The following is a 16931-nucleotide window of genomic DNA, read 5'->3' as shown; positions in this document are numbered from 1 at the left end:
AATATAATATATTATAATACATTATAATATATTATAACATAAAATATAATATAATACTGTGTGAATGATATACCAAGCCTGGCCACTGTGAGATGGCAGACACTTTCAGAAATTCTGGTAATACCCAGGGGGCACAAGTCACCTGCAACTTCTTATTAGTTATCATATTTTTATTAAAATTGTAATCTGTCTTTTGTCAAGCATCTTTTAGCATAGAAAAATGTGTACAAGTGTTAAGGCAACTTTAAACCCTTATCTTTCAAAGTATATCAAGACTGCAATATTACTGTGATAATACCCAGGCTATTGGGTAGCATCTAATATTAAAAGGTGTTAATTCTTGAATGGGCTAGAAGGAAGTACTTCTTTAAAGTGGTGTCTGATCAAAATTTAATTATTTTAGTAATGCAACAGTTTCTGCTAAATACTAGTCTTTTTCTTTTGTTATATAAAATAATGATAACTTTGTGTATAGTGCACCATGAAATATCGAGACTATGTTTAAACTAAGGCATTTTAATGTCAAAACTTTTCCAAGCCATACACATTTTCTTTTGACAGCATCATGTCTCCTCAATGGGAGGTGAAAGCCACATGCACTATAGAAAGGAGCATGGAGCTTAGAAGTGCTAACAGTGTTGTATCCCCACAACATACTTGTTTTGGCACTACACCAACAGCACCACATCTCCTGAAGGTTTGTGTCCTTTAGAGGGAAGGACACAATCTATTCGGATGACAGGACAGCTGCAGTTTCTGTCTGTCTTCCATGATTTTGTGCAAAGATGCTTAATCAACAGTAACTTTTCACTCTATAACCCAGCCCTGTCTTGACAAATGATCTGTTCAAACCTTTACTAGTACAAACACCCTTTATGGACACATCTTCCAAATGATGGCCGTGCTGCTGACCACTTGACTACATAAACAAAACTCACAAATGACCTCCAAGGAAACATGCATACATTTTAAAGTAATGAGGTAGTCTACATTTCACTTACAGTGTTACCCCTATAGCTTCCCAGAAACGCATTGAAATCAGTCTGATTCAAATTCTTGAGCTGCTTCTGTTGAGCACTCATTGTAAAAATAGGCTGGGAAACAAAAGAACACACACTTGTCACATTTACTTCAAATCTTTTGCTATGTACACAGTACAGCATCCTGTGCTTCACAGTCCAAGACAATTATGGCACTCATTTCAACAGGAGAAGACTATGAAATTATTCCACTAAGAAGCAAACTACTTCCAATTAATTATCTTACATTTACCATGGGGACCTGTAATCAATTACCTGAGTTTTCCTGATGTAGGATGATTTATTCAGATTAAACTGCCAGCAGGTTCTGTTTTTAACTGGCAAGTGAAGGTAATATTTTACATCAGCGATGAACAAACATGTTTTTAACCCAAAGGGGATCACTCATGTGAGTTTATCTGATTTTTGCATAAGCCAGGAGATTTTCAGTCAGAAAAATTAATGCAGGGAATAAGGCACAGCACAAGGAAATACAGTGCAAAATCAGATATTTCTTTTAGTTTGTCTTCTTTTTTTACCTGATAACCTCCTAGAGTTATTGTGATTGATACATCTAGAGGCTTGTTCGTGATGCCTGCAACAGATTTGATTAAAGACATGAAGAGCAGTGGGAACCAGACAATAAAAATCAGCAAGACGATAATCATGCCACCCATTCCATACTTCACAACTTTCTTTTTCTTCTGGCCTCTTGGTTGGGGATATCTCTGCAAAAGCAAACAGCAACATAGTAATGTCTCTTCTATCAGTGGAACACTCGGTATGATTTGATGAGTAAAGGAATACTGATCTTAAGGACTCCAATCTTCTGTTGTCATCTGTTACCCATTATCAGGTCAGTTGCATTGAGATTTTTAGCCAAACCTGCACAAGCACTGAATTTCTGGCAACTACAGGGAAGAGTGCCAGAATAACCCATGTCAAGTGTGTGTCTGGTGTGAAAAATATTGTAAACCTCTGGTTTTTATTCCTTATGGCCATAAAGAAAGGAAAAAATGGGTAATTGCCGCACCAACTACATTTAAACAATGCCTCAAGCTTTGCTGCTGTTCCTACAATCTTGACAGTGTGGATGTGACATCCTTCCATTTCTTAGCTTCTGAGAGCAAAAACAGGTCTTGCTTTTATCCTTCTCTTTACAAAGCAAGTCATACAACACACCTGTTCCCCCTTGACCACAATTCACTCTGTTACTGACCTCACGACTGAATACTTTAATAGAGTCCCCATCCTCTAAAATGTCTTACCATCACTGTAATGTTTTCTTATAGGATTTAATACTACACAGTGCTTTAGGATCCTGCCTTTCACACACTGCGTACTGCATGTGCAAAATCAAGATGCAGCGAATTGCACTGCACCTCAGATGCATGCCAGGAATCTGGCTTTCAGGAAATTGTTCTTGCTTTACAACACGAATCCATAAAGCCCTAGGAGAATATTAAATTTGTAATACAATGCTATATTTAAAACAAATTAGCTACTTTTCAAAAGCATTGTATCAAATCATTTGTCTTGCACTACAAAATACTGTTTTCATTAAAATATCATATCAAGATCACCAGGGGCGTATTATTCGTCTATATGAGATTAGTTCAGGCACCTTTAATGCTGTTACACAACAGTTCAGAGACTCTAAGAGCCAAAGTACTTAGGCATACCACTCAATGTGAGTGAGAGACAGAGAGAACTAAAGTACCTTGAACAACTCCCATAAAGTTATCAGTAGTGATTTTGCTACATGGCATTAGCACACACATGCAAGCTTAGACTTGGAAGTCTTCCTAAATTAGACCTATGCTACATATGCAGAATGATCCTGTTGGAAGGTGAAAAAATGCAGTACGATGGACAGTCAAAGCAGAACTGGGTTATTGTTTCTCTGACTCCTCTGATGACACTCCATTCAGGGCAGAAATAAAAGTCATAACAAAAAAAAGCCTACATACAAGATCTATGTGCACTTCAACCCTCAGTTAACTCGGAAAGCAAGTGCCATTAAGAGACAGGATTATAATAAAAGTAGTAATACGTCAGTAACACTTGAAAATACAGCCGTTTCATTGCAGATGTACAATTTCTGACTGGTTGGGTCACTCCGAAAAGAATGCTTAATTTCTTTTTCAAATTGGCAAATAAGCAAGCATATGGTTGCAATCTTTATAGTGCTTATAAGGAATCCAGAATTTGCAAGTTTAATTTGAGCTGAAGCTTAAATGAATTAAAGAGGCTGAAACTTCAGTCAAACAAATTGTGGTTTTATCTTTTTTTTTTTTTTTTTTTTTTTTTTTTTTTAGTCTTTTTGGATATGCGTATCCTCTCTCAAGATAAAGGAACCAGTTGAGTTCCCTCTGCACTTATATGAAACAAGAATCCCTGGTACCTACATGATGAAGGCGTGAGCTCTGCCTTGTCCTGACCCTTCTTTAGAGCCACAGTTTCCCTGCTACTGCAAGTTACTCATTTAGTTGTTATGCACAATGTGAGTCTGTGAATATGAGGCCTTTCAATCCCTGTCTTGAAATTCAGGCATGCAATTAAACTAGCAGCCACATCTTGTGGAATTCATGTTAATGGTGGAAAAATCAGGTGTAAAGGAGAAGCCATTTGAAATTTCACTTGTGGTGACTGCCAACTAACTTAAAGTACCCAATAGTCTGAATATTTCTGAACATGAACACCAGCTGTATCTTCTAACAAACTGTCTTTATGGTGGATTTCCCAGTTATTTAGGGACTCATGATTACTTTTCTTCATTTCTGCACAGGGAAGAGAAGGCCTGGATCACTCATATGGGGCTTCCTTACTTTTTCTGATTCTCGCCAGCACTTCAGGATGAATATATGAGCATAGATATCTTCAACACAGATCCAGCTGGAAAGACTGAGAGTGGTGTCAGTCCAAACCCAGTCCATTACTGCTCTCAGCTCAGTCAAAAATGGAACCAGGCGGAATCTGAAGGGAGAGCACAACTAGCGATTAGTCAGAAGCAGAGGGATCACATTAAATGAGCACAATAACTGTATATATCACAAAAGGGAGAAATAAACCAGTATTAAAAGACAGTTTAACTGGATTTTTTACAAATACAATGCAATCATATCCTGAGACTGTATGAGTAATACTGATGTTTTGAGGGTGATACCTTTTGCCACAGCTCATGTTCCTCTAGGGTCCCCTGTGAGACCATAAACATGCTTTTGCATCATTATGCCTAGCAATTGTACATGAACCACTGATGGAATGGTACAAGACAGAGTTCGCTGTACACCCATATTCCTCTGATCTGGAGGCATAGAGGAACATAGCCTGGCCTATCTGCAGAATGGTGGGACTTAATTTTATGCCTCCTTACACCCAGTGGTGCATTGCCTCTTTACAATAAGTGGGCAGTCCTCAACTGCATACGGGATTGGGCTTTATGACTCAGGATTAAGCAGCAGAAGAAGGTGGGCTAACAAGAAAGCAACATGCACAGAGCAGCTTTTCAAAGTGTGCCATTCCCTTTATTAGTTCCACACTTCTCTGCTTGGCCAGGTCACAAAGAATACTTCATGTGAAGAAAGATTTCTTCTATAGCTCTTTCTACTGGAATGACACAACCCATGCTGAAAATATTGGGAAAAGACTGAGATTATTCCATTTTTTCCTGTGAAATATGTATATGCTTTGAACTAGCTTAATCTCAACATCATGGTAACATCATAATCAGAACATCATGGTAACAGCACAACCTTAACTCCATCTTTCACTCTGAGGTGAGGCTGTGTTTGTTATTGCACCAGCATTCCTAACCCTGAAGAACTTCAAATGTGCAGCATTTTCCAAAAGGTACACAAAGGAAACATTTTTTTGGTGCACAGATTTTATTTCACATATGTACTCTCTCTCAGCTTATTCTCCTTTCCACCTACAGCCTGTAAGCCTGCTCCAATGACTTCTTCAGGATTTGTTGCCTTGCTACTCTTTAGTACTATAGAACAAATAACATTACATAATGTTGTAGTCCCTATCTCTTTCACAGAAGTGATTTCTTACAGGTGTTAAAAAAGGGCCCTGAGTGTCAGACGGGTAAGTCAGGCTTCCATATTCACGACAGGAGACTGATTTTTCTGAAATTTACATTCCTGGAATTGTTTTTTCTTTCTGGACTACAGGGGACATGTGGCACAGACAGAGCAGTATGGTGTGAAAGATTTACTCTAGATTTAGTCATGAATAACCCCAGCATCTCATGATAACAGGTCCTTATTTCATGGAAGAATGGACTAAGGCAGTAGTTCTAGACTTACCCTTGAAATAAGAACAGGTTCACATAGTTATAACTTTTAGTGAGGAAGTTGCCTAGAACACGAGTTGGATATCCACAGCGTATCTGATATGCTGATAAGCCAAAATAAACACATTTCACAAAATACCAGAGCTGGGCAACAGTGTTCTGGCTAAATTTCCTGTAATGGAAAAGACAGATAAAGGAAAATGATGAGCATTGTACCTGTGTACGACAGAATTAGCTTGAAATGTTTTGTGCTCCTGGCAGCTTCCCTTTCCTGAGAACTGGTGAAAAACCCTTGGTCTCTGACCCCACTGCATTGGTGACACACTATTTGAAAGAATCTGGATGAGGAAGTCTAAAAACAGCATCTGTAATCACCTCAGGGTCATGGCGAGAGACTGGGAACAGGCTCCCTGTGAGTGATGGCTCTGGCGCAGCATTCTGTCCCTCCAGACACTAGAGATGCCTAGCTACACCACAGGGGCCCCTACAATGACACGAGCCCTGGTAGTCCTGGGTAGACACTGTTTCTCTTTGCTGTTCAGGTGGATGACATCTACACTGACTTTAAGCAGCTTTAATGCTAATTTGTATTCATGGAGGTACCTCCAACATCTTGGACTCATATAAGGAATTAGGTTGGAGCGACCTCTGAAAACCTTCTTTTGCATTATCCTCTGCTTGAATCATGTCTAATCACACCAAATTGTTCAGGGACCTGTCCAGATGAGTTTTGAATATTTCCGAAGATAAAGATCCCACAGCCTGTCTGTGCAAATTGCTCTAGTCATGGAACAATTGCCAAATGCCATGGAGCACTACTGTCATGGTGAAAAGATTTGTCATCATATCTAGCATAAATTCCCCTTTTCTAACTTGTGGCTTCTTGCACCTCTGAAAGCAGCTTAATTTCACCTCAACGCTCTCTTAACAGGTCAGTGAAGACAAGTCATCATGTTCTGCAGGCTAAACGAGTGCTATTCACTCAACCTCTTCACACATATCATATGCTCTAACCACCCTAACCATCTTGGTGAACATTTCCCCTTCTGACAGCAGCCCAATAACATGCTGGAACTGCGTGATGGACAGGGTTTGTGAACCAGACATGATCCACTGTTTGCAATTATTTATAATAAAATAATAAAAAATAAATATAATAAAAAAATAAAAATAAAATAGTGCATATTTGCACTAAATTATTGCAATTAAGAAATATGCATGTGCTTCTAAGAGTCAGCCTAACCTATAAGGGCCACGGGAGCTTCAGATGCAGGTTTGAGATTAACAACATGAGATAAATATTTCACGAAGGCACCAAAAATATCAAAAGGATTTTCTTGCCCTTTAAGTTCACAAGTCAATACAAAAATTTAATCTCAATTTTCAATTCTCAGTAGATAAGAGATACACTTGAAAAATGCACTTATTAAAATAGGGGCACAATTATTACTGCACTGAGAAAAAATAAAACAATCAATTTTTAAGAGGAAATCAGACTTTTTCTTTCTACATTATGCTCCTATTTTGTTTTTCCCTTACAATAACTTAACTGTTTATGAAATGAAATGTGCCCAAGTGACAGGCCGAAATTCTCAATGGAGTAAAGCAAAGTTTAAAGTCATAAGTAGAAGGGGAATTAGCCAAACACTAGAGAAGACACATTAACCCCTCTACAGAGCAGACTGCTTTGAGCCAAGCAATAAGAAATGTTAGATTTTCAGGTCCATTGGACCAGGCAACTCATACAAGACTTCATACAGCAGGTGGCTACATCCACAGCACCTCCAAAGCCATGTGACAGAAGCAGCGGAGGAGAAATTTTGCTCTTCAGAAGAGACAAAGGTTTTAGACCTTCTTCATTCTAAGGAGTTTCAAATTCATAGTTAGTTCACAGAGTCCAGGAGAGTGACAAGTTATAGATTACTCTGAGAGAGACATTTTCTACCAAGTCTTCTAAATCAGCGTGAAGCCAGAAAAGCAAGGTTTCTGATAAGAAAGAAGGGTGTAAAGGCAGGAAGGCATGGCATAGGTGGAAGGGGAGAGGAACAAAATTCTGATCACTGCACCCTGAGTTACTTCAGTTTGTATCCAGCAGCTATCTCATAAAAGATGTAAACCAGTCTTGGAGGTGGGAAATCAAAACAGAGGCCAACATTGTCTCAGCTGAGTGCTCAGCTACAGGCAAACTTTCTCTCACCTGCTATTCTTTGACCCAAAATGAGAATATTTAATTACATACTTGTATATTCTATTTCTTACATCCTCAAACCTATATTGGCCACAGTTACTGCTGTAGAAAGACATTCTGCTTAGGAATGAGACTATGAAGATATTTGTTTATGATTCGAAAGCTTAGCTATAACCCTCTCAAATTTACACTCAAATAACTTATTAGAGCATCAATTTTCAACCCATATTGTCCAATTGTAAGGTTTATACCTTTCTGTCACTCCAGGCAAGATAAAGAACATCCAGAAATGAATTCCAAAAACAAGGATGACCTGGAAGATGACCTTTCCCATGACAGTCTTTTTGAGGTACAGCGCTCGGTCTACCACCATGGTACCAAACTGAATGAGTACCATCACCAAAAACGCCTCTGGGACCTGGTCCTCTGATAACGAAGAGGTGATGTCTGCTGCTGCAGAGTGTTTCTGAAAAAGAAAATGTAACAGAGTAGTTGAGGAAGGAGGACATTCACACGGAACCTAGCATCATCAACAAGGGTCCCAATTGACAATTTACATGCAGATGCCCTCTATGACATACCCCAAAAGCCCAAAATCCAAACACAATGATGATGAAGTCCACTGTATCTGCGAGGAACATCAGCACATACACATCAGTCACAGCACTGTAGTCTGGATGAATAAGATTGTAGAAAAACTGTCTGATGGGCACATACACCTGGAGAGTCCTAAAACAACAATAACCACAATGTGATTTAAAAACACTGTAACTGGCACTGAAGAAAAGAGTGTCTGGAGGCGATATGTGTAATGTTTGTAAAGATACACTTCTCTGACAGCCTCTTCATAGGTCAACAGAGACACCAGTTCCTTGCACTGATTGCTGCTAAAGCATGGCATTAGCATTTGTTTGGTAGAAATACACATAAGATCCCAAATCAGTTCACACAGGATATTTAGCTTCATATCAGACAGATGAACACCCCTGCAGTGCTGTTTGAACCTCTGTTAATTTGTCTGAAGTTCAGCTGGTGGGACGTAGGAACTTAGGGTGAAAGCATACTGATATAATGAATAGCATACGTATCCATTCTTCCATTTGAATTAACAGAATCAGTAACCTGCTCTCTTTAAAACATTTCACTGTATTAGTCAGCTCTTCACAACCTCCCACCCAAGCGCACACAACTCCTCACTTCGCTCACTTTTTAATTGTAAAGGCCTTGGCTTTGATCATTTGTTCTCGAAACTTTTCCATAAGAAGCTCTTTCTTAGATTTTTGCTTGATGCTTAGCACACTGCTTCCTTTCTGACTGCTGTTTCTTGTACTGGTACTTCCTGAGAAAAAGGAGAGGGAAAGAGAAGAGAAAGAAGCTAATTCAAAATTGAAGTTTAAATACAAAAACTATAAAGTAATATATCTGGAAAATTCTACCGCATATCTGAGTCCCACATTTGAAAGACACTTCAAAATAAATCTGTATAGTAATTTTTTTTCCTGATATGATAAAATCTTGACAATATCCAGTATAGGTTTAACAACTAGCAGATCTAGATTAATAACTAAAAGGAGAAGAATAGTGCCAAAAGCAAATACTTGATTGTTCTGACTCAGTCATCTCAATTGGTAATATACATTCAGGCTGTAGTAAGCCCTTCTTTTTCAGAAGAGGTAATCCATTTCAATATTCCTAAACATTTTTTTTTTTTCACTTCAAGTTCCATTGAATGTAGATATGAGAAATACATGTGCTTTGAATTCCCTCTAGCTGGGGATTATACTGAACCAGAAATTCTGGATTTGGGCCACGCTGAATGTTCCTTTCCCAGCTTTTGGGTAATGTCATTTTAAAAACATACTGAATCATAAAGTACAGCTCTCCATTTGAACTTTAGGAAGGTTTGGAGCGTGTTCAAATGCAAAAGATATTTTGGTTCATATCCTATTTCCTCACAGAGGAGCAACAGCATTCAGTAGTCTCTGTGTTCTCCACAGCAACCGCACAATGTTTCAGCAGGATGATCCTATGGGAAATGGTCATTTGCTCTTCAAATCCCAGAAATGCCATGACATTTACCTCTCTTAGATCTGTGTGAGGAGAAGCTGGATCTGTGAGAAAGCTGTGATGCACTGCTAGAGCTCTTCCTCCTGATTGCAGTCTGCTGCTCGGGGAAGTGGACATGGATAGATTCCACTGATGCTGCAAGATTGACAGACTTCAGAGAGCCTGAAGAATCTCTCCGGCCTCCTGTCAGAGAGAGCTCGTCATCAGTATCCTCTTTATTAGTGGAGCTGTCCACTTTCTCATCTTCATCCCACAATCCATGGCACTAATGGAAAAAGAAAAGGAGAGCATTTCAAACTCGTATTTATGTTATGGTATTTATCGTAGATGTTTACCACAGTGCTCACCAGGGGGACAACAAATGTGTTGTGTTGGAATATAACATGAATGACTGAATAATTAAAACTAAAACATTAAATATAAAATAAATTAAAAAAATCACATGCAGTCATTTTACCTTTAAAATGGATCTGTGGAAGAATAAAGCAAGGAGCTGAACAAGATCATAGTGCACATAGCCCTCTTTCTTTTCAATGCCAATGATATTGGGTGGATGGTAAGGTTTATCTTTTGTGTAATCCACATACTTATTCCAAGGAAAGAAGCCAAACTGGAAGAAGTACTTGATGACGATGGCCACCTGTTCAGAAACACAACACACTTCGGGTGTTTTCTAAGCATGGCAGCCTCATAACATTAAGAGGAGAGAAATATGACTATTTTGTCAGCTTTATAAGAAGATTAGCAAACATTCATTGCTACAGAGGAACAACAGTTTATGTTTCCTGAGTGATAAGGTCATCAATGACTAAAACCAGCATTTTCCAACAGATGGTGCTCAGTGGTACCTGAGATACCATCGGCAGTGTATACTGTCGCTTGATTACCAATTACACAGTCACTAATTATAAATGGTCTGTTTTTGTAATAACTGCTTTACATGCCAGGAAGGATGTTGCCCATCTCAGTGAAGAAAAACACAAACAAAACCTTCTTATACCATAGAAATTCCCAAGGATGTTAGCAGATATTTATATTAATATGAAAGGCCACAGGCCCCTAGATGCTAGAGATTAAAACCAGAAAAGAGACCATGCAAAGCTTATAACTTCACTTTTCTATGTTTGACATACAGGGTTGCAAAAACAGCAGCATACCTCAGTGTAGACAATGGCTGTCATCCAGAAACGTTTGCTTGGCCGAGGAACAGACAGCATGGCCCAAAGGAATATAAGGATGGGAAGCACCAGGGTTATCATGGAGGCAGAGATCATGTGGTTAAGAATGATCACAAAATAGCACACCATTTCTGACCGGGCCACCAAGGTATTGTATAGGGCATAAATAAGAAGCAAAACTCGAGGCTGACCAACGTAGAATTTCTCTGATTCTTCCAGCTCTTCATCGTGAAACATCCTGTTAGGAGCACAGTACAATAAATTAAATAAAAATTAAATTCACAAGAGCTGCTTTGTTAATTGCTACTATTTTTCCTTTTGAAAAACTGTAAGATTCTGTCGGCGAGTATAATGAAGGAAAAAAAAAGGGGGGATTCGGTATTATAATCAAATAACCTGAATCTAAGCTCACAAAACTTCAAGCAAAATAATTAGAAGCATTGTTCTTTTTTTTTTTTTTTTTTTTTTTTTTTTGTTTGTTTGTTTGTTTGTTTGTTTTTTTAATTTACCCAGAGAATTGACTTGGTAGCTTTCCTACAGTTGCCCAGCCAACACACTTCATATAAATCACACGATGCTGGTGTGACACTGTCTGGATTCATATCTGATTTATTAACACAGGCAGGAATTAGAAGACCCAGACATTCATCAGGACATGCATGGTATGAATAGCACCATGACATAAGTTTAGAACATAATAAATGCTCTTGAGTATTATAGTTGTCCAATATTTGTGTCCCACTTACCTAACTCAAATAATAGAAAAGGCAGCAAGAAACTATTACATATATTCCACATATTTGGTTCTCTTTGCTTTTCCTAAGGAGTGCCCTCGTCTGAGATCTAGGTGGAAAGTCAGAACAACTATGGACAGCCAGAAGAAAGGACACTACGTTTACAATGTCAGATCTATACAGCCTCTAGATGTAGTCAGTTTGAAAGGTGGTTTAATATTTTTTTATTACACTCATGGAAGTTCTCCCTCAGTTGAGTCAGGCCAGAAAGCAGAGGAAGAAGAGCAGTGGCACCATTTGAGCCCTCTGGCACTACTGAGCATGCTGTCTGAAGGGCAAAGAGGGAGCATCCTATCTCCTGTGAAAGCACTTAGCAAGGTGGTCTCTCTACATAGCCTTCAGCTACTACTGGCTTAAACAAATACTCTGCCAAAGGTCAGAGTTTCCCTTATAGTAATCCAAAATAATAAAAAGAGAAACATTTTCCCAGATAGCTCTGGAAGCAGATTATTTGAAATCACAGCTGTCTGGAGAAGTCCTGTACACATGGAATGTTTAGAAAAGCCCTTGACCCCATGGCTATTGGAGTACAGAAATCTGATGATAATTGGAACAATTAGCTATGGTATCTGGGGAGAAAGCAGAGATTCTTTCCAGCATGAATTTGAATCATTTTAGAAATCTGTAATTAGAACAACTGCACAGGAAATGAGCTTCTTCCCTTAAATCAAACTTAGCACAAGGTCTGTATCAAAAAACATAGACTAGTTCTGAGAGAAAACAAAACAAAACAAATGAACAAAAAAATGCAATGGCAAAACTTCACAGACTGGGACCAAAGATTTTCCCCACTCAAAGGTCCTTACTTGTTCAGAAGCAGCTCACTAGCCGTTAGCTCATGCGTCAACGGAGGGAGAATCGTATCATTAAGTCTGTCCGTCCGACTGTCATCTGGGCTCACCATCATGAGACTCTTACCAGCTGAGTCATCTGGGGAGCCAAAAGGAAGGTGTTCAAAGCTGACAGCTTTGCTATAGGAAGGTGGAGCTTCTGCATTGCTGTCCACGGTGGAGTACAATGGCACATCAGTATCAGGAGTAAGCACAGCTCCTTCTGAACCCAGGCTATAATCTTCCACCTCCTCTTCATCCTGCCTCGAAGCAGAATGAGCTCCTTCCTCTTCGTGCTCCCCTTCTACCTCCTCAATGGTTTCTGTCGTCCCCTGACGAGAATAGAGCATGGTGACCTGTGTAGGTTCACTGTGAGGGTAGGATGAAGAGAGAGAGTTGAGCCTTGTGAGGCGTATCACAAAATGAAATTTGTTCATTCTACCTTCATGTAGACAGCTGAGCAACCCCACTGCACTCTGAGACCCTCAAAGTTCACATCGTTTGGTAGAAAACATTATGACATGATCTCTTCTTACACAGAGGGACCATCTGGGTCTGTTTGCTCCTGAATGGCATGCCAGTGTACTCATAGTGGTTCATTATCTTTTTACACCAGGAAAGGACAAATGAATACCAAGAGAAACTACGTTTGCTTTCTGAAAGCAGTTTAAACACTTTCTTACCAGAACCAGAACTTGCTGTTAGATTTATTTAAAACATGCTCCGTGGTGAATGACAGACAGTTGTTGGGTTCCTTCTAAACATGGTGCTTCTAAAAAACACCCTAAAGGTACTGTATACAGCTGGAAAAACAGCTGAAAACACACGTCAGATTGGATTCCAAGTAAAAGAACAAGAAAATTGCAAAAATAGAGAAATGCAATCCAGATTATAAAACTGTTCCAGTAACAGGGTATCTTGCTTACCTTCAGATTGCCCTATGTTCTTCATTACAGTCTTCATATCTTTTTAACCTTACCTGCCTGCTTTTCTTCCTTATGAACCTACTTTCTTTTTCAACTGTTCTTATTCACTCTGTTCTGTTCTCTGCTTATTCACCTTGCTTACTGTCAGCTTTGCATGTCCATAATCACTTTCTCTCCTAATGCTCTGTGCTCTGCAACAGTTTTAGCTGATGTAAATTCATGCAGTTTGATGACTCCAGATGGGAATCTGCACACCATCATTTTTCACAAATTTTCTTGGCCTTGCTTTCACCCTTTTCTTCCCTCACAAGTATTTTTTTTAATCTTTCCCCTAGAACACTACTCTTTCTTTAATTCACTCTCTGTTTCAGCCTCTTTCCAAGGTTAGACAAAAGGCATCAACTAAGTGTCTTTTGTTGGCTGGGTGTACATGTATGTCAATAGAGACAAAATGAGGTTTCACATAGCTCCAGAGAAATGAATGAGGCCACGATTTCACATAAAATATACCCTTTTCAAGAAAACCTCACTGCCAAAGCCAGCTGGCACTACCATTTCCTGCCAAGTTATATCTCTTTCCTTTTACACTGTTTCCAAACTTGTCATGACTATGTTAGATAACTTTATTTCCAGTAGACTTTTAATCAGAATTTGGAACAGTATTATTGGGATGCATGTTTTGATATCTCCTGTTAGCAATCATTCTGGTTAAAATGCACAAAAACCGTAAAATCACATCACTTCAAAACCAATCAACACTAAAAATTTGTAAAACACTTCAAATTTTGGAAAAGAATGATCTAATATGCTTTGAAATGTCATATTTATATTACTAGCTGAAACATTGTTTTTATTTCACAATGTCATATAAATCCCTGAGCTTTACCTTCTAAAAATGAGTGAATGGCTCTGAACTGTTCTTTTGCACAGGATATTAATAATATTTGCTATCTTTTCATAGCAATTTTCCTTTTCTTAATTCCAACACCTCACAGACTGTAAATCAATGGTAAAGAAATCAAAACATATTTAACAATCTTTCCTATGAGAAGGAAAACTAAAAATTGAAAGAACAGGGCCAATGCTTGCCTATCTTAGTTTCTAAAATTAGATATCCAAGTCCATATTTAGGATAAGTCATTAACTGAGAAACTTCACTTCCAGCTTCCAGATAATTGAACAATTATCAGCTTAGTAACTCTGAAAAATCAGACTCTTCTTTAACTGAATAAATACAGACTTAAGAGTCTGTTTTTTATACAGACATTTTGATGAAATGTAATGGACAGACTTTTAAAAATAAATGAATAAAGGATAAAAAACAAAAACACAGAAAAAGAAAAGTGAAACAACAAAGGGGTCCTAGCTTATGACCCTGACTTTGAACCTCAGAGTCGTGCCATGACACACAAGGCAGTAAAGCTTCCATTAACCATGCAAACCACTCTGTACACCACAGATCTGCAAACTCAAGTTTATATACACTGCATTAAGTATAATGGTATGGGTAAATGAGTGAACAAAGCATGCATGAGTTAAGCACCTTGACACTATACTGCCACTGTCAGCTGATGAGGAGGACATATCCATGCTCTGCATTTTACGAAGCCTAGGTCGAGCGCGCTCACTTGTTTTAGGAACAGTGTCTGGTCCATCTAAATCATCAAGGGTTGACTGCCTTGAGAACAGCATGGTTGCTTCAGTGTAGCAGCTAGCAGCGCAAACAGTTACAAAGACAATGTTAAATACAAATGATATTACTCTACATGGTTCAGTACACCAATGTGCTTGCCATGCAGCAAAACACAGACACAGAGACAAAAGGTTCAGAGAGAAGATAAGGATTTGTTTAGGGTCACTATGTAAACACATCTCTATTGTTCATAGTCATATTCACACAGGGGCTATAGAAAGCCAACAACTCACTTTTCAACAAAAATTCACTATTCAAGGAGATATGTGAACATCACAATATTCTACATACTTTCCAGGGGCACCAACGTACATAGGCTAGGACATTTTATTTTCTCAGTTTCCCCCCAGAATTTCCAAATTCCTCCCAAAATGCTTTGGGAAGTGACCTCCTCTGTACAAATTCTGTTTTGTTAATGATATGCTGTGTTGAACCTTTTGCATAGGTACAAGCCAATTTCCTAAAAGAGCCCTGAAACTGAATATGTTCATATTCCACAAATAGAAAAATATCTGTCAGACATTGGCTAATCCTCTTTCCGAACCAAAGAGCCAAATCGGATATGTTACTTAGCCAGTAGATGCATGCCAAATATAACCTGCTCTGCATGGGATGGCTTTTATTTTGATATTTAGTAGGAAGCCCTGATGATTCTTTCCAGAATATTTCATTTATTTCAATCGCAGCTTAAAAATGATTTCAAAATCAGAAACATGCACTTGAAAGAAAGAACAGATATGATAAACCCTTATCTCCTTTCATTTATCAAATACAACAGGACACAAGAGACATACACCATACATTGAGCATTTATGTGTTACTGGAGAAAAGAAGAACTGGATGAGTTATGAGAAAGAAAGTACATATTTAAATACAAGCATATAACATAGCAACAGGAAAGAAGCAAATACATTAATGACATATGGTAGGTAAAAGAATTATTCCTCCTGTAAAAATCTTTGAAAAATGTGGATGTCTATGACATGTGTTGACGGGCCTGGTGTTTTAACACATGCAGTTACCTGCCTGAGTCTCAAATATAGTGAGAGAAGAAAAGACCCCAAAATGCAGGATTTACAAACTATTTTTCTTCCTTCTTTTGATTCCATTTGCGCACATGAGCAACAGCAGCTGTCATTTTGCTTCCTTGGCAAGCATTAAATGTGTCCAGGGCACAGAGAATAGGGAAAGAGATAAGAAAGGAAGTGCAATGGCATTTTCTGTGTACCTTTGGTCTTGCTAGCTTGAAGGGAAAACTGTCGGCATGAAGTGCCCATTTGCAATTGTTGTGTTAAGGCAAATGGAGAACAAAACAACAAAATACGTGCAGCAAAGAAGCATTTTTTTAGGCTTACACTCACTGATGACCTTTGATAGAGTGGCTGGGGTAAAAGAACATTTTGTTCTTATTTTAGACAAAAAAACCAACACCAAGATACCAAAGGTATTGCATTTTTTTTTTTTTTCCTTAAAAACAGTATTAATGACAGGGGCAGCTCTGTCCTGTCAGTTCACTCATCCAAGACCCTTTCCAAGCCACTTTATTATTTCAGTGTGTGCACAAAGGCACACATGTGTCCTCCAGGTTTTGTCTGTCCTCATGACACAGGGTTTTAAGGGGGCCCAGAAAGCTGCTTCCTACAGGAAGAGGAGATCCACCTTGGAGGCCTGATTCAGCAGCGTGGAAGTCAGTGGGAGCTTCGTAATATTGACCACCAAGGGCTCGTGATGCAAGAGGCTTCTCATTACACATCCACCCATGTGTCACAGCTGGGTTGTACTATCAGTGAGGTTTTGGTGCTAAAATATGGGAGCTGGCAGCAGGTAGGGAATCTACTTTTGTAGGTTACCTTTATGTCTCTGTGCTACAGTATTATCCATGTTATTTTACATTTCAAAGGCTGAATTTTTTATTTTAAAAAGCAACACCTCTTAC

General features: G+C 38.7%; 1 protein-coding gene across 19 annotated transcripts in view; it reads right to left on the bottom strand.

The window, feature by feature from the left end:
* The window catches only part of PIEZO2 (piezo type mechanosensitive ion channel component 2), a 432356-nt gene that overhangs the window by 8560 nt on the left and 406865 nt on the right, over positions 1 to 16931 (bottom strand). For 17 of the 19 annotated variants that reach the window (XM_084508371.1, XM_084508373.1, XM_084508372.1 and 14 more), the window contains 11 exons: positions 12353 to 12745; positions 10732 to 10990; positions 10032 to 10214; positions 9587 to 9839; positions 8714 to 8846; positions 8089 to 8236; positions 7759 to 7973; positions 5333 to 5491; positions 3848 to 3995; positions 1559 to 1747; positions 1002 to 1094 (listed from right to left, as the gene is read on the bottom strand). In XM_084508371.1, the coding sequence (XP_084364497.1) occupies positions 1002 to 1094; positions 1559 to 1747; positions 3848 to 3995; positions 5333 to 5491; positions 7759 to 7973; positions 8089 to 8236; positions 8714 to 8846; positions 9587 to 9839; positions 10032 to 10214; positions 10732 to 10990; positions 12353 to 12745 (2173 nt within the window). Of the gene's footprint in view, positions 1 to 1001; positions 1095 to 1558; positions 1748 to 3847; positions 3996 to 5332; positions 5492 to 7758; positions 7974 to 8088; positions 8237 to 8713; positions 8847 to 9586; positions 9840 to 10031; positions 10215 to 10731; positions 10991 to 12352; positions 12746 to 14845; positions 15014 to 16931 lie in introns of all 19 variants that reach the window. The other 2 variants (XM_084508367.1, XM_084508364.1) reach the window with 2 other exon arrangements.

The sequence above is a fragment of the Aythya ferina genome (assembly GCF_964211825.1).
Source record: "Aythya ferina genome assembly, chromosome: 2".
In the NCBI taxonomy this organism is placed as follows: domain Eukaryota; kingdom Metazoa; phylum Chordata; class Aves; order Anseriformes; family Anatidae; genus Aythya; species Aythya ferina.
Note: the sequence above shows the minus strand (reverse complement) of the source record. Positions and strands in the feature narration are given on the sequence as shown.